The sequence below is a fragment of the Quercus suber genome, unplaced genomic scaffold (genome assembly GCF_002906115.3).
Source record: "Quercus suber isolate HL8 unplaced genomic scaffold, Cork oak 2.0 scaffold_195, whole genome shotgun sequence".
Classification (NCBI taxonomy): domain Eukaryota; kingdom Viridiplantae; phylum Streptophyta; class Magnoliopsida; order Fagales; family Fagaceae; genus Quercus; species Quercus suber.
Genome location: NW_027069653.1, coordinates 107916 through 126489, shown reverse-complemented (window position 1 = coordinate 126489; position 18574 = coordinate 107916). Strand labels below are relative to the sequence as shown.

General features: G+C 34.0%; 1 protein-coding gene across 1 annotated transcript; it reads right to left on the bottom strand.

The window, feature by feature from the left end:
- Positions 1–1800: 1800 nt before the first annotated feature.
- Positions 1801–12333, bottom strand: LOC111997494 (disease resistance protein RGA2). Its single transcript, XM_065778969.1, has 6 exons — positions 12004–12333; positions 10610–10671; positions 2803–6596; positions 2576–2672; positions 2362–2440; positions 1801–1985 (listed from the first exon to the last, which is right to left on the bottom strand). Coding segments are annotated over exons 3-5 (3840 nt in total). The 5' UTR covers positions 6545–6596; positions 10610–10671; positions 12004–12333; the 3' UTR covers positions 1801–1985; positions 2362–2439.
- Between the last annotated feature and the right edge of the window lie 6241 nt (positions 12334–18574).

The window sequence follows — 18574 nt, the reverse complement described above, 5'->3', positions numbered from 1 at the left end:
CTGAACATCTATATATTTGTATAAAAGAAAATTAGTCTCAGATTTGTGGGCATTTGTCATTACAGTGCATACAAATCAAAGCTCAAATATACAGTGTGAAATCAAAATGCAATACCTATTGTTCTTCCAAAAGAAATTGCAATCTCTGGGATGTGAGCAAGTTAATGCACTCATGACCTATTTCCTCTTGCATTTTTCAAATATGCGAGAAAAGATATACAAAGTGGTTTCCAATCATTTATTTCATATTATTTTGGTTCGCAGGATTAAATTCCTCCTCTTCCTCCCCCTTTCCCATTCAATAGATAAAACTAAAATGTCTTAAAAGAAGCACCATGATGAATGCATATCTCGTTTGCTATACGAACTGGTGAAACAACTACCGCATTACTAGGGGAAGTATCGTTGGATATTTAGAGGGAAATAGAGGATATGCAAAAATTATACCTAGAAACAGAATCAGACAAGAGAAGTAAAAGTTGCAAATCTAAAATACCAAAAAAATACAAAAGAAGTAGTTAAACCATTACGACTTTAGATAAGTAGGCTTACCTTTCACAGGAGTCTTGAGGCTATATGCAAACTATATGTAAGCAATCATCCCTGTATCTCAATGTACTTTGAGATTAGAAGCACTACAACACTTATACATGGGGCCCTATATTTACTCTCCACTTCTTGTCTTGTGCTGATGCATGAGAAATACAGTAAAACAAGAATTGATGTTAGTATGTAAATGGACAGGATCAAATGACAGACAATCATCAAACACACTCACATACCGAAGATGTGAAAGAAGAAACAAAAGAAATAAGGGCAAAAGACACTTGAGTGGGAGGTTAGGATATTGTATATAAGTTACCTCCATTGATGAATCACTTGAGAAAGCCACATATTGCTGTAGAAGGCTGGCTATATAAATGTACATGACAAAAGCCTGCAGCACCCGCATTAAAATGATGCATCAGGTTCAAAAAAAACAATTCCACATGTAAACTAATAAAGTAGGTGATATAACAGTTCACAAAAGCAGTAATCCTTCAAGACTTATACTTGAAGAAATTTATAGACCCAGTTGCCCACAACAAAGAAATTACATACAAACACCTAGCTTACCTTCTAAATTTCCACTTTGCAGCTGCAGTAACCTTAACTGGACATAACGCCTCCTGCTTCCAGCCAGTTACAGCATCGAATGCATTGAAATGAATTTTGGTGCCACTATCCACATGTTTAAGAATTAAACAAGTCTCCCCAAAACCATCTCTGGCAATTGAGAAGTCTGAAGCTTTTCTTCCTACCTACAAGCACATAACATAACCATCATGACTTAGGCGGTAACATAAACCCCTAACATATATCATCAAACTTCTTCTGGCAACATGAAGATCTCCAATTTTCCATAACTACCACCAAATAAGCCTTATTCCCAATTTGTTTTGGAGAGGCTGATTCCTTAACTCAAACACTTGACCTCTACCAAATAAAATCCAATGTACATTTGTTTTTTTTTATGTCAAATTTTGAATCCCGGTGAAGGTGGCATATGATCCTAGGTTCCTAGTATAATGACAATGGCAAGAGACTTCACCTAACATTTTCATCACATTCAAGAAAACCTGACTAATCACCGCTTTTCAACTATATATAGCTATCGATATAGTGAGAGACAAAGCAAAATTCAATTTGCACGAGCTAAAATTAACACAACAACAACAAAATCATTATATGAAATGGTTCAGTTTATGCTCTGAGTTTAGTAATTTTTAAAAGAGAGAGAGAGAGAGAGAGAGAGACTGACAGCCGGAGGTTGCGTTGCGAATGGAGAGCTTGCGAGTTTTGATCTCCCAGCCATGGATGTGGAGACCGCGGCAGCCGTCAGGCAAGGGTTCAGCTTCGGCAGTTTTGAGTTCCTTCCCTTCCACTTCTACTATCCGTAGAAAAAATAGCTTCAAAAAAAAGGAATCATCTTGACTGGAATATTTCTGTAAACACAATAACAATAATTAATAGATGCTTGATCTCTATAAAGTATATTAGGTGTTATAAAACAGGTCAGTGGAAGATTTCTTTTTCTTTTTTTCTTTTTTTATAGCTCAAATCAACCAACAATATCAGTCAACAAAGTGAGAAAAATTAGTTAGTTCATTGTTTAGGTAACATATATTAGCATCTTCTTTTCTAAATATCAAGCTCCATTTCTAAATAAAACCAGGATGCTTGAAAATTATATTTTACTATAAAGCATGATCCCCATAGTGATTTGACTTAAGATAAAAACTGTGATAAATGGCAAATCTGTAGACATAACAAAAAACTGGAAGCTGAAAAATATAAAAAGGAATTAAAGCAACAAAATACCTGTAGAATGAGCTGATTCCTATGGCATGCTTACCCGGTTCAATTCTCCTAGTAATATTACCTTGTGCCAATTTTGACTCTGTTTACACAATGGGTAACGAAGCACATCAAGTACATCACCACATCAACCCGGTTGAAAATAAAAAGATGAAATTTATTGAAATGTAAGAAATTAGATAAAGGGAAATGGAAAAGAAAAGAAAGGAGATAGTACCAGTGAGTGAGTTGTTGAATTGTTGAACAATTGCAGCACCCAAAAGCTTTAATTAAGTCCCAATTCTTATGATCAGGTTTCTCTGGTTCTTCTTCATCTGAAATTTGATCACCAAGAAATGCAGACGTTGAGAGAGAACAATGGAGAAGAAGAATTGGGCTTTTGGATTTTTTTTTTTTTTTTTTTTTTAATTGAAGGTTGGGAGTAAAATGGTGACTTTTAAATACCTGGCTCTTCTTCTGGCCGAGACAGTTCTCCTTTCAAATTGGGAATGTGAGAAATTTTATGCCAATCTTCCCCGATTTGCTTCTTGCATCTTTTCAGTAAGATGGGACATCCATAAATTTGTAGTGTTTGCAAAGTGGTAAGGGCACCGAATCCTTCTGGCAATGATTCCAATTTAGGGCAATTCGAAATGTATAGTGTTTGCAAAGAGGTAAGGGCACCGAATCCTTCTGGCAATGATTCCAATTTAGGGCAATTCAAAATGTGTAGTGTTTGCAAAGAGGTAAGGGCACCGAATCCTTCTGGCAATGATTCCAAATTAGGGCAATTCGAAATGTATAGTGTTTGCAAAGAGGTAAGGGCACCGAATCCTTCTGGCAATGATTCCAAATTAGGGCAATTCGAAATGTGTAGTGTTTGCAAAGAGATAAGGGCACCGAATCCTTCTGGCAATGATTCCAATTTAGGGCAATTCAAAATGTGTAGTGTTTGCAAAGAGGTAAGGGCATCGATTCCTTCTGGCAATGATTCCAAATTAGGGCAGTGCCAAATTTTAAGAGATTGAAGAGATATAAGTTTGCAGATCCACTCCGGTATAGCTATCAAACTAGGACAGAATGAAATTTCGAGATTTTGTAGAGAGTTGAGATATTGTAGTCCCATTGGGAGAGAGACCAACTTCGGAAGTTTATAGAATTGCAAAGAGAGAAGGGTCCTAAGTCCTTGCCATTCCATCTCATCCCAATCATTGACTAAATCAACCACCTCAGAGAACTTAACTTCCAAATGTTGAAGTGCCGTAAGATATCGAATGCCTTGAGGAAGAGGACATTTGTCTAGATATAGAGTACGGAGAGAAATGAGATTTCGTAGCCACTCCTCTGGCAAAGCTTCTTCCGTTTCCTTTATCCACATGAAACTTAATTTGGAGAGAGGGGCAACAATTGTAGAAGAAGAAGAAGAAGCGATTGATGGTAGATTCCTTGAAGAAGTCTTGTTGTTTATCATCATCCTCTCCAATGACTGCTTCAAGCTACACTTCTCTAGAGTCAATCTTTCGAGATATGGAAACAAAGGAAAGGAAGTCAGCTGATTAGGGCAATCCATAATATCTAAATAAGAAAGACGAGGAAATGAAGGAAGAGAATTCCTCCTTCCCCGCCACCAACCCTTTAAATTACGGCAACGCCGAATAGAGAGTTTCTCCAAAGATGGGTAGAATAAAGAATCACTGTTATCTCTCTCTGAATCTGATATGTGCTCTAAACCATCCAATCCGTACAAAAAGATAATTTTGAGAGAAGGAAATTGGTCCAACGGTGGAAGATATTGGCATTTATTGCACATATATAAATCAAATTGGACAAGATTTGTGTGCGTCTCAAGCCAACGTGGAAATATCACTCCTCCGTACTTCTGTAATCTCAATGCTTTGAGATTTACGTGTGGTTGCAAGGCTTCCAATGACATGTAATCATAACCAGCACCCGTCTCATTAATGTCTTCTTCTACCCGCACTCCCTCCCAGTCTAAGTCCAACCTATCAAGGCATTGTTTCTCTTTCAAATTTGCATCCTTACACTCTAATATGGCATCTTTTCCGTGTTTGAGATTTTCAATTGACAGTTTTCCCCTTAGATCATTTAGCCTGTTAAGTTCCTTCAATTTACCGTAACTCTTAGGCACTGAATCAATTCTACCCTTACTCATCACAAATCTTGACAATGTCTGTAGATTAGTCAATTGGCCCAGTCCATTTGGCATATGAGTCAAACTCCAACACAAATCAATCTCAAGAAACTTGAGGTTGACTAATTTGTTAATATCTCTTGGCAATTCTTTAAGGTTTTTACACCAATAGAGTTTAAGTGTTTGCAAATTGTACAATTTGACAATAGAATTAGGAAGCATCTCAATGTCTTCATTCTTAGAAAGATCAAGATATCTTAGATGCTTCAACTTTTTGATAAAACTTGGAATTGTTTTAATCCCCATGTTATGCAAATCCAACAAGCGTATGAACTTAAAACTAGCCACAATTGCACTATAAGTTGAATCATTTGATCTTATGGTATCATACTTTGGTTGACATGGCAAAAGAAATGTTCTTATCCTTCTTGCTTTATATAATGAGATCGGAATTTCCAACGATGAGTACAACACATTCCCAAATGACACATGACGAGTTTTCTCGTCAATGTCTTTCTCTTTTGAATTAATGGTGGTGCTCTCTGATCCCGTTACTTGTATTGCTATATCATGCATGAGATCATGTATTTTGAACGTTGAAATATTGCCAAGTTCATCTTTTTCAACTTCTTGAAAGAATGATCTCCAAAGTAAATCCATAAAATACTCATGACCAATATCTTTTGGACATTGGATTTTGTCATGCAACGTGATGAACCCTTGCGCCATCCACATATTAATCAAACTTGATTTGTCAATCTTGTAATCCTTTGGAAATAGACTACAATATGCAAAACATTGCTTCAAGTGAGACGCGAGAAGATCGTAACTCAACTTTAATGTTGGTAAAATGTCACTTTCATTTTGACGTATTTTTGAAAGTTCATTAATTTTGAATGATAACCACTCCATTTCGGTTTTTTTAAAATACAACAAACCTCCTATTGTTTTTATTGCAAGCGGAACTCCTGCACACTTTTTTAAAATTTCCTTCCCAATTTCTACAAAGCTTGCATTCTTCGGTTCTTCCCCCTCTTCAAACGCCATCTTCTTAAATAAAGACCAAGCATGTTGTTCATCTAAACCCTGTAACACATGTGGTTGAATAGTTTGTGAAATCTTTGCCACCATTTGACTACGTGTAGTCATTACTATTCTACTACCTCTTGCACCACCCATCAAAATTTTTTTCAAGCTAAACCACTTTTCACGATCCTCATTCCATACATCATCCAAGACAATCAGGTATCTTTTTCCATTAATTTCTTTAAGAACATCATTGGCTAACAAGTTCATTTCAAGGTCTTCTGGTTTCTTATGTTTTACACACTCTAAGATTTTCTTAACAATTATTTTCGCATCAAAATTCTCAGAGACACACACCCACAATTTTAGCTCAAAATGGTTCTTGACTTTTTCATCATTAAAGACAAGTTGAGCAACTGTGGTCTTTCCTAGTCCTCCGAGACCAACTATCGCAAGGACCGAAACATTCTCTTTAGCATTGGGATCCAACAGAGATCCAATAATAGCCTTCTTATCATCCTCCCTCCCAATAACTGCTTCAGCATGTGAAAGAGAATGAGTCTCCCTTCTTGCCTTATGCCTGACTTGTATCTCCTCACAACGTTCATCCAAGTGAAACTGCCTGTCCGCAGCTATAGCAACTAGCCTCTCCCTCATCTCCTTAACCTTATGACCCATTCTAACACCATATGCAAGCTGGTTAGATTTGGAGAAGAAGATGCGTACCTCTTTGGCCTTCTTGTCACGGGTCATCACTTCCCGTCGCAAGGCCTCAGTGGAGATTTCATCCAGCAAGTCATCTGCATCACACATGGCATCCTTAAGCCTTTGCAGCCACAGTTTGATCTCTGCACTGTCGTGTTGCTTTGCCTCTGCATCCAAAATCACAGCGCTGATTATGGAAACTCTCTCCTTGAGTTTGTTGATCTCGTCATTGACACCCCAGATGAGCGCAGCCTCTTTGAGTGCTAGGTTGCCCGCCTTGCCAATGATTTCCTTAGCAATGTCGAACAGAACTCCTTCCGCCATTTCTTGAATTAGAGAGAATTGAATGAATGCTGCTCTTTGTGAGAACTGTGATCTGTGAAAAGGGATGGAATAGCAGATTGAACAATAGATAAAAGACTCTCCTACTTTTTGAGTGCTTGGATGATAGTAAAACTCGTAGTTGTGGGGTACAATGATGTGAACAAAACATGCATCTTTCCCCAACTTGCATCAATCATTTAAAACACAATGGCCCTCAGCACTACCGAAAGAAAACCGTGTGGACCACAAGTGTTTCCTGTTCACTCTTCACCATTATTAAAGCAACCTGTGTCAATTGTCATATACACACGCACTACTACTCAATAATCAAAACCAGACAAAGGAATCAAAAAAAAAAAAAAAAACCAGACAAAATACCAGTGGCCCCCACTACACCGAAAGAAAACCGTGTTCATACTAGGCTTTTCGAATTCGCAAGGCCACATAGAGTTGATTCAGGAAGGGCTTGCAAAAGCCTAGTCCAAAACTTCTGTTGATAGGCTTTGACCGGGTCCGTGACCTTTTTTTTTTTCAGTTGCTGATGGGATTATAAATAATAGGCTTTTTCATGTGTATATGATAAGCTAAAGGTGTTTGTTTTAATTGGTTTCTTGTAAGTTGGTTAGTTTCTATCTTTTCCTCTTACTCTGTTCAGTATATATATGACAGAATCTCTGTAACTTCATCGTGTGAATGTAGAAATCATTTTCCAAAGTATTGGACCATCTTCAAGTTCTATTGTTTCCTCAAGTAAGTTTAATATTAATAAAAAAGAATAACTCATAAAAATAATTTAAAATTTTTTAATGCACCAAACTTGTAAAGGTTGTTGTGTTCGTGTGTAATTATTGAATGATGAATGGTTGATGGGAAAATTAAGACTTGGTTGTACAATATGTATGTATTCAAACAATATTAGTTTTGAGCACGTGTATATAACTATATATATATATATATATAACTTTTGAGAGTTTTGTTTTATTAATTTAAGAATTGTGAATTATTTTGTAGCTAGGTTTCTATAATTATAAACCTGCACTGAGTTGTTGACAACATAAGTACATATGTCTAATTTTAACAGTTTATATCTCTAGCTCCTAGCAACCCAATAACGTTTTAGGTTAGACAACACTTCTAAACTATGGAAAAGAATAGAAGTTAAATACTTCTTCCCATTGTATTTTATTTTATTTTATTATGAATTTTTTTTTTAATAAATGATATATTGCAAAATATCTATAATATGTATATTATTAACTCTAGTGCATCACATGAGTTTGCATGTAGTATTAGTATGTGTGTGTGTGTATATATTATATTTTGAGAACTCTTTTTATATTATGGGTGTAACGAATGCTCAGATACAATTGTTAACAAACCATTATAAAAAAGTTTTGATACCACTTTTATGGAAAATAGAAAAAACTATCAAAACATTAATTACTTTTTTTTTTCCCATAAAAACTTTCTTAAAATGGTTCATTAACAAATGCCCTTAGGGTATTCGTTAACATTTCTCTTATATTATTACCACATGTCAAAGCCAGCCTTTTTTCAACATTTGGATCTCAACTCTCTACTAGTTCACCAATTATAAAATATTTCTTTTAATTAATAAGTATTTAAAAAAAAAACCAAGAAAAGTTGTTAATTGACATAGGATTATTATTGATATTGCCTGAACAAATACCCATCCCTTTGCCAAGTCATCATCCTCATTATCAGTTTCATTAATCCAACCCCACAGACCCGCCTCTCCTTTTTCGTGTAATAAATGTCTTTGATGCATATCATACTTCAACCAAAGAATGGATCCAATTAAATTATAAATTATCTATATATATGATTATTTTTAAATGTACTTGTACATATGCATGGGGTTACACACTAATATGATATAATGGACCTGCAAGCACACAACATTTATCACCTTCTACTTCTAGTGTTAAAAATATTTCTAATACATTAAAAATTTTATAGTTAAAAATATTTCTAACACAGTAGAAAAATTTATAATTTAGTGATGTTGTTTTCAGTTCAAATCTTCAATTTATCCCTACTTATTGTCGGTGAAAAAGAAAAAGAAAATATAAAATATTCATAATATGAATTTAACTTCATCATAGCCAAATGGCCCAATTATTTTATCCATACTCCTATAGAAAAATCAGATTTTTATTTTTAATGGATCTTATTAGTCATTAATAAACCAATAGCAATTAATTATTTAGTTCATGATTAATTTATAATATGTCTACTAAATCCGATCCTTTAATGATAGATCCGAATTGTATTTTGTAATGTGAGTGATATGACTCATGGTTACATTGGATATGATGCAATAAATGAATCAATCATCATGCCTAGGGGTGTTCACTAAACCGCACAAATCGCAAAATTCGCACCAAAACCGTATAGGGATGAATGAAAGCTTCCTAGAGTTGGGACTTCAAACTGAAAATTGCAATGAAATGAATTTGATACAATCTATCTTTTTTTTTTTTAATGGATTTCAAACAGGTGATCCCTTAGAAGTCTTACTGGACAAAAAAAAACCATCTATAAGGACTTCTTGAAAGCAAAATCTGACTTTGTCAAGGAACCCTTATCAGAAATTGGACTAAAAGGGATATGGGTATGGTTTTTTTAAAGAAGAGAGCGTATTTATGATAATGGATCCTTATGGGGGACGAATGAATGAGATTTCAGAATTTGAAATACCTTTTCCACATAGGAAAATTTGTATAACATATGGTATCTAGTTTGGTGGGATGTGAATGGGATTAAGGCATCTAACAAGCATGTACATTGGATAAGAATGCTTTACAAGTACATGAGGCCTTGTGTGTCAAAGTTTCCTAGGGCTACCTATCTTAACTATAGGGATCTTGACTTAGGTACCAACAAAGAGAGCAATGTTAGCTACTTAGAAGCAAGAGTTTGGGGTCTAAAATACTTCAAGGGTAACTTCAAGAGATTGGCATAGGTGAAGAACAAGGTCGATCAAAAAAATTTCTTTAGAAATGAACAAAGTATACCACTCCTTCTAGAAACTAGTGTAGATTAAGTAGCTGATGTCACGTCCCAAACCCGATACCCGGATTTGTGACCTTGACCGGTATGCTAATATCAAGCCTACACCTGATATTAACAAGAACCAACTTAACTTTTACAAAAGTTTTCCTCTTTCTTTTCATTCTTGTTTCTTTTCTTCTTTATATAACTTCTTCTCGTAAAATATTATAACTTTCATAATCATAAAGCTTAACGTTTCATAAAGAATAGATATCTGATAACTTTTAACATTAACTTGTGCTTTCATCAGAAACTTTATCTTTATAGAACGCTAAAACTTTAGAAACTTTTATCTTTACATAACAGTTTTTTTTTTTCATAAGAAACTTCTTCTTTTCATAAGAGTTTTTAACTTTTCACAATGCATTTAACAAAATCATTCTCTTATGATTAATAATATAATATAGCTGTTCATAATTACATATTGGTTAGTCCATATCTGATAAGTTTGTACTTATTTGGAAGGCTTCTAGCACCACTATGCTAGGCATCTAGCATTCTCTACAATGCCAGGTATTCCTGGGATTACATCATAATATATATCTTCCAACCATGGGGGTAGGTTAGCTTCCTTCACAAGTTAGTCGAAACCAATAAGGGCGGGTACAGCGGAGCAAGTCCCACTTAATGGTCAATCAGATAACATTTTCCATGAAAAGTCAGTAATTAAACCCCTACTGGCAAAGTTCAGATCATCAGAGGACATAACCCGAAAACATTTTATACCTATACATCATACTGAAATTTCTTATTTTGCATAAGATTTTATAATAATAGCATTTCCATTCTTTTCTTTAAACATCATGTTTGTGGAATTAATAATAGCATCATAATGCTTAAATCATATACATAGGGTTTCAAAAGCTCACGAACATATCTTTATCTAAAACATGATTACATGCCATATTTCTAATTAAAAGCCTTTTAATGCAGAATAGACTTTAAAATAACCTCATAACTTATCAAATGCTCATATAACTTATCCCTTACCTGAAAGCAGAGGAACCGAGAGCCTAAAGTCGAAGGAGCTTAGACTTGGATACTGGTAACACCTAAACCAAATATCAAAGCTTATTACTATCCATTATTCCTTATCATAAACTTACACATTCATCTCAAAGCCTATCTCTTAAAATCAAGGAAATCCTAATCCCACCTCAAGGAGGTTCCCACAAACACATTATGCAGACATCAACAATTGATGTACCAACCTAAAGAAAAACCATCATTCTCATATTTATATCATATCTCCACAGGAGCTAACTTCAATTCAAAGAGCGCTTTGAGATTAGGGCAATAATGCATGCATAAACATAAACTCTTTTAAGCATGGTCATGTAACCATAAACACTCGCATGGCAACATACAACACGTTGAACAAAATAGCGACATGAAAAAGCAGTAGAATGATTTAGAACCCCTCCCTTGAGTTCTAAACCTTGAACCAAATTATACAAAATTAATCTATGATCCAGACATACCAAATGATGAGCATAATAAATTATAGCTCAAATCATTCACCCTAACTTTAGAATTAAATCCTCAAAGTTAGGCATGTCCCTTACTGTTCACTGTTTCATTCCAGCAGCTTATGCCTCATTTCTAAAATGCAAATGGGCCATCAAAACACATCCAATCTTCATGCAATTTTACAGAGCAACTCCTCTAGATGTCTAGTGAATACTATATCAATTTCGGAGTCAAAGCACAAAACCATAATTTACTGAAAATCATATAATACAGCATACTCAAATCTGTCCTGACAGAATTTCATGCAATTTAGAAATTAAACCATTATTTTTACATTAATCCAAATGCTGTGAAACCACTTTCATTACAACCATATGTGTCTTAGATTTCATAGGAAATATCCCTAGCATCCAAATTCACTTTTTACAATTTAATACATAATTTATCATGCACAAACACAGAATCTGTCACAGTGACAGCTTTGCAACGTTTTCTTGTAAATTCACAAACAATTATCAAACGATGGTATTTTCATATGGGGGTTTTTATACACTCATTAAATATGTTAGAAAACACTTACATGCAGTCATTTAACCATTTATAGCAGAATTAAATACAAAAAAAATCCTAGCAGTTGCATCAAAAGTACTCATCCGAACTTTTTCTTACTTCCTTAATCATATACAATTATTAATTAGTAAAAATCCTAATCTACCTTCAACAAATCACCAACACAATTTCAAAGCTCCTTAAAACAGCATATATATATATATATATAGACTTACAAGTTTCCAAATTTTACAAACCATAAATACCAACTTTTAACCATCATATTAGAGAATAAAGAAGAAAACTAAACAAAACAGTTATACTATCAAAATACCCAAAATAAGATAAGGTTTTTATTTACTTACCCACAGCTTTGAAGCTGAAATCTTAGGGCTAAACTTTTAATTTCTTCCTTAGAGTGAGATATATGGTTTCAGTGAGAGAGGGAGGGAAGAGTTGAGAGTTTTTCTTTCTTTGATGTTGGACCCGTAGGTGTGAGAGGTAGAGCTTGAGAGAGTCCTGAGTCTTCTAGTTTATTTGAGAGAATATGAAGAGGAAATGAGATGGAGCTTAACTTTCTTTGGTGTGTGGACCGTGGGTTTGACAAAAGGGACACAAGAGAGCTTCCTAGCACTTTCCTTAAGAGAAAAGAGAGAAAAGTTGAGGTGAGAAATTCAAATTTGCTTGGATCCGTGAGAATGAGGGGAAGAGAGCTTCTTGGAAGCTCTAGTTACATTGAAAGTCAAAGAAGAAGTTAGGTGGGACTTGCTCATTGCATGGCCAAGTCTTGGTCTTTGGAGTTTGTCATCATGCATGAAACTTTGGCAATATGTGTGTTGAATTTCCATTGGTTGCATGGGTGCCACTATAACACCTCATGCATCACACCTAGTTAAAACACCAACTATGTATCTAATAACTTAAACCCCTTAATATAATTTTGCACATACTAAGTATATATTTATAATACAAATAGTCATTTCAATTATTTATAATCTTTACAATTCTTATTCAATGGCATTATAAAATAATATGTTTATTAAATACTCTTATATTAATTTTAGAAAGTAAGTGGCTTAAGATAATAATTAATCACTTGAACACAGGTTAACTATTAAATTTGGTCGGGGTGTTACAGCTGAACATATATATATATTTGTATAAAAGAAAATTAGTCTCAGATTTGTGGGCATTTGTCATTACAGTGCATACAAATCAAAGCTCAAATATACAATGTGAAATCAAAATGCCAAACCTATTGTTCTTCAACTTCAACCAATTAAGATAATCGATATTAAATGATGAAAATTTTCAAACATTTATGAAATATCGCGGCATTTATGTAACTGAAAAAACTGTATTTTTTTTTACCATCTCAATCGATCATCATTGCCGCTCCACTCTACAGCCACTTTCCCTCTCCTCCAGTTAGACCCTCTAGCTTATGGTTAATGTGGGTAGATTGGTTTTGATATAGAAATTTTGTTTTTTTAAGTTGAGGCAGTTTTCTTTTCATTTGTGGTCGAGAATTGAGGTATTCTTCTTTCCTCCACCATAGAATATTAAAGTTGTTCATTGAATTTGAGATGTCAATGTTTACTTCTTTAAGATGTATTGTTTTTTCTAAAATTTAGACCTTTTTTGAATAGGTTTTTTAAGGTTCCTTCTTAGGTGATTTTTCTAAATTAAGATATTTTCAATTCTCTTACTTTTCTATCATTCCAACCTTTCAACCAAATAGAGCCTAACTGTCATTTATAACAATGAAACGATGATCCCAATATGCTTTCTTTGCAACTATTAAAATTAATCATACAATATGCTTTCTATAAATGATTTGGCATTGTCAACCAACTTAGACCCTCAAGTACTTATTTTGACTTTTGAAATTTGAAATCCTATAAGCCAGAACTCTAGAAGTTGAGGGGGAAGTAAGAAACAATGATAGAGCTCCAGATGATTTTGGTTTCTTCTTGGATATCTGTGAGGGAGTTGCTTTCCCAACTGGGTTGCTAGCATCATCTGAGACCCACCCGTGATGATGACACCAAGCAAGAAGAGATGGAAGAAAAGAGCGCCATTTTGAGCTTTATCTTGTTAACTAAATGGCCCTCGGAAGGTGAAAAGCGTCAAGATGAAGTTATTTATTATCGATCCATAAATTAAGTCATATTTTATGTATAATTTAAAAATACAAAAAGTTTGACATTTAAATAATTTATAGATGAGATATTTATTGATCTTTTATTATCTTTGGATTTAGTACAGTACACATCTAATAAAAAATCATTGAATTGTATAACACTGTCAAAAATCAAAAGTTATACCACATACTTGTTTATTTGGAAACAACTTATCTAACTTTTTGTTAAACATTTTTTGATGAAAGTATACTAAAGTATACTTGAACATTGAAAAAATTTGAAAAAGTGAGAAAAAAGGAAAAAAAAAAAGTTTTAAAAAGTTGTACATAAAAGTTAAAAGCTAAAACTTAAAACTAATGTCAAACTCACTAGAAACCTTTTTTTTTTTTTTTTGGTTGAATAAACTCACCCATAATTTTAATCTAACTCTTGATATATTATATATTTTCATACATATGACACTAGTATTATATCTATGTTATGCATGGGTTAATATAAAATTATTTACAAATTAGTATTTTCTTAATGAATGGTGGACATGATGTGTTTGTTATCGAATGATATTATGGTCATTAATGTGTGGCTTTGAACTAGTATAGTAGTATTCACCATTTTGGATTCACCATTTGATATAATAATACCTATGCTTTCCCATCAGATTCTTTTTATACATTCAAGCATTCCTCGAAGCTGAGGCAATAGGTTGTAGTGTCCTTGGCTCCTTGCCATATATTCACAATGACAACAAATCATCTGCAGTTCTGATCAGTTTTATCATGCTAGCCCTAGTGACTAAAGCATTGAAAAATTGGCTCTGCATTATCAAAGTATAAGTGAACATTATTATACTGTGAACTTCGAAATCAACTGGCTCAAATAGTGTTGATAAGTTACAAGTTTAGGATCTCAAGCTTGCCATGCCCCATTGCTCTAAGAAATGATTAGTAATGAGTCTTTCAAATACTTCTAACTTGATGGCATCATGACTACTCATAAGTCATATCCCATTTCCGACTAAATTTGTTGTCTAGATGGATAAGTGGTTTTGAAATCCGGATCAGACCGTATGGTCGAACTGGGATAATTGAGAACCGATCATCATTCCAATTTAGGCTGTGTTTGTTTCGTGTAAAACGTTTTCCGGAAAATACATATTTTCCGGAAATGTTATTTTTCGAAAAAGAAAAATATTTTTAAGCGTTTGGTTGAATTATGAAAATTATTGTGGAAAATATTTTTATGTGTTTGGATGTATTCTAAAAATGCTATTTTCCGGAAAATTTTTCACATTTTCTCAACAACACAACAAATTCCGGCAACAAATTCCGGCAACAACGCAACAATAACAACAACAACAACACCAAATTCCGGCAACAACAACCACAACACAACAACCACAACAACAATCAGTTCATCCAAAAAAAAACAAAAACAACAATCAAACTTAAAAAAAAAAAACGGAGAGATCGAGGAAGACGACGATCGACGGCACGGCGCGGCGTGGCGCGGTGCGACTCGCCGGTGCGAAGAGCGCTGGGATCGACGATCGACGGCGACGGCGCGGCGCGATGGAAGGTGCGACTGGATCGAAGGCGCGATCGTGGGTTCGTGGTCGTCGGTGATGGTCTCTCGGCTTGGATCGGCGGTTCGTGGCCGCCGGCGATGAGCGCTGGGTGCTAGGCTCTCTCTTTCTTTCTCCCTCTCCCTCTTCGTGCTCTCTGTTTCTTTCTCCCTCTCCCTCTTCGTGCTCTCCGTTTTTTTGTTTTCCGGAAAATATGATTTGAAGTGAAAATAGGAACGGAATCCATTTTCACCTTTGACCGACAGTCAACGGAAATTAATTTCCGGAAAATCGATTTTTCAGTGCAACCAAACACCCGTAAATTCAGAAAAGCATTTCCGGAAATGCTTTTCACCCAAAACAAACACAGCCTTAGAGTAAGTGAAGGTTGAAGCTGTGAAAGAAATATAATTTGCTGCTTTACTCTGTATTTAAGAAACTGGGGAAGACAAGAGTGTAGAGACTGAGATGGGGAAAGAAAGAGATGAAGTTTGAGAAGTAAATGTTGGGAAGAAAAGCAAAAGACTAGAAGAAGCTATCAGATTTGGAGTTGGCTTTCTCATTATTTGTTTAAATTATTTTTAAACTTAAAAAGCCAAGTCTTTTCTCATTATTTGTCTAAGTTAGTTTTTTAAGTTTAAAACGAATTTAAACAAGGGTTTTACTAACGTGCGCTCACTGCTCAGTGCCATCTTAGATCTCATGAGTAGAGAATTTTTTATTTTTAAAACGTAATTTACATTATATATATATATATATATATTAAAGGACTTATTTACTTGAAACTTGAAAGTATTATAACAGTGCCATCTTAGATCTCATGAGTAGAGAATTTTTTATTTTTAAAACGTAATTTACATTATATATATATATATATATATTAAAGGACTTATTTACTTGAAACTTGAAAGTATTATATAAAAAATAATAACAATAAAACATACCAATAAAATAAGTAAATCTCTGTATTTCTTTTTATTTTTTGGAGAATCAAAACATAAAAGTCATTATATCTATAAACTTGAATGATTAATGGTAATTTTAATGTAATGTTTTATGCTTTATTATTATTATTTAAAAGTAGTGATAATGTACTTGAAAATTATTTAATTATTTAATACTTTTAAATCAAGATTGCTCATTTTTATAGTTTTTTCTTATTATTTTTTATTTTATTATTAAATGATTTATGCGTCATCACGGTTCAATCTCAATTGAACCTTGGTTCAATCATAAAAATCTTGAACCTTTCTCTTTTCCGGTTCTATGAATGATCTAGGTTTCAAAACCAAGTTAATAACTTCTAGTACTTCCTTGTTCCACAGAACAAACTCTTTTTCATAATGTACTTTAGGCTTTTTGTATTGAATAAAATTCACTTATTTCCCATAAATAAATAAATAAATAAAAACTTCTGGCACCATTCATATAATATTATGTACATGCTAATGTGAAATATTTCCTATTTCCTAAAAAATTATTTAGTGAGATCCATTAACAAAATAAGCAATATGCTATTTAAGTGGATTGGATGCTCCAAGTCAAGGTACTAATTGATGACACAATTTTCTTTGTAAATCAATAAAGTAATAGATTATTAGCTCTTTAAGCCTAGACTCATTTTAATGTTCCATCATACTAAAAATTATCTTATAAGCCTATCTCATGGAGCAAGTCTCTTACAAGCTTGCAAACCCCACAAGTATGAGATCCATAAATATGTGAGATGCCTACCCCATGCCATAAATTGGATGTACAAGATACCATCTCTCCCAATTTAGTGCCCCACGACAAGTTTTTGGAAAATAGTTTTTTAAAGGCCCCCCCCCAAAAAAAAAAACTTACAAAAAATATTATTTTTAATAGTTTTGATTTTAAAAAAATCATTTCAAAAAAACCTCATCATTTTTTTGGAAATAATAATACTTATTAGAATACACACGAAAGTATATATACTAGTGTAAGGTCACAATTTGTAGCTCAAGCCCAAAAGGTATGAGATCTAGGCTCAATAAGCTCAGTACAATAAATTTGTAGAGAGTGGGTGAAAGAACTAGGCATTTTGTGAAGTTAACAATGGCTAGTATGGATTTAAAAGAATAATAAGCAAGGAAGACATAAAAGACTGAATGAAATTGTTGTCCGAGGAGATAAATTATGATATAAATCAATAGAACTGAATGCTAATACAGCTTTAAGTACTATAGTAGTTCTCTTCTCCTTTTTTCGATCCTCCTCTCATGGGAAGTCTCTCACAATATATAGTTCCTTTCCAATCATCCTGATCCTACATTTATTAATCATTTAAGCCTTCACTTGAGTGCATGTCCCATCAGACATATTCTCTGGCTTTCTGTGAGTTGTGGTAGCTGAGATTACACTGTTCAAGGGTCTTCTCCACATAAATGCGACCAGAAAAACAGCTTCAGTGCATTTAATGCGGTAATAATAGCTTTTCTTTAGATATTTCAGAATCCTTATCATTCCTATACGTGCATGAGGCTCATCCTTATCATGGAAATCTCTTGAAATGTCAACTAGATTGATAAAATACAGACTTGACCTGTACTGATCATGTCTGAGGAGGAGTTCCTCCTCGGACTACCCTTCTTCCATTCTTTCCTTATGCGACTTTAAACTCAGGATCTTTATTAGTTACTTCTTTCTCCTCGGACACGCTTTCGCCCCCAGATAAGGCCCAAGGCCCAATATATAAATTTGGGCCTTTATCCCAACAACAAGTGTTTTAAAGTGTTTTCTTTAGAAAAACCTCATTTTTTTTTTTTTGATACAAGATAGAAATTATATTATAGTATAATTTAAGTGTGTATGTGTGTGAAGTTCTCTCTCGGAGACTTAAACCTCGACTTTTGCCCCCCCCACCTCGCAAGCATATATATTTGTAGAGTAGCCGTATGGTTGATAGCATGTGAAAATAGCTTCATTCTAAAACTGTATTTTCCTAAAATAATCTTGGAGAAAATATTTAATAAAAGCATAAAACTATATTTTCCATTAATGTTTGTAATTTATTTGAATCTTCTCCCCACCCAAAAAAAAGAAAAAAGAAAATTGAAACCAAACCGCGGGCTCCAAACATCTAGGATAGATCTCTCAAAATCAAAAGCACCTCTCTCTCTCTCTCTCTCTCAAATTTTCAAAAACCCCTATTTATTAGAACTTTTACCTCTCACCACAATCCCCCGCCATCACTTGCCGCCACACACCACC

Coding starts and splice junctions, on each gene's coding strand:
- LOC111997494 (XM_065778969.1), bottom strand. CDS start 6,544: ATGGCGGAAGGAGTTCTGTTCGACATTGCTAAGGAAATCATTGGCAAG. Junction 2,673..2,802: donor TCGGCCAGAAGAAGAGCCAG/GTATTTAAAAGT, acceptor ATCAAATTTCAG/ATGAAGAAGAACCAGAGAAA.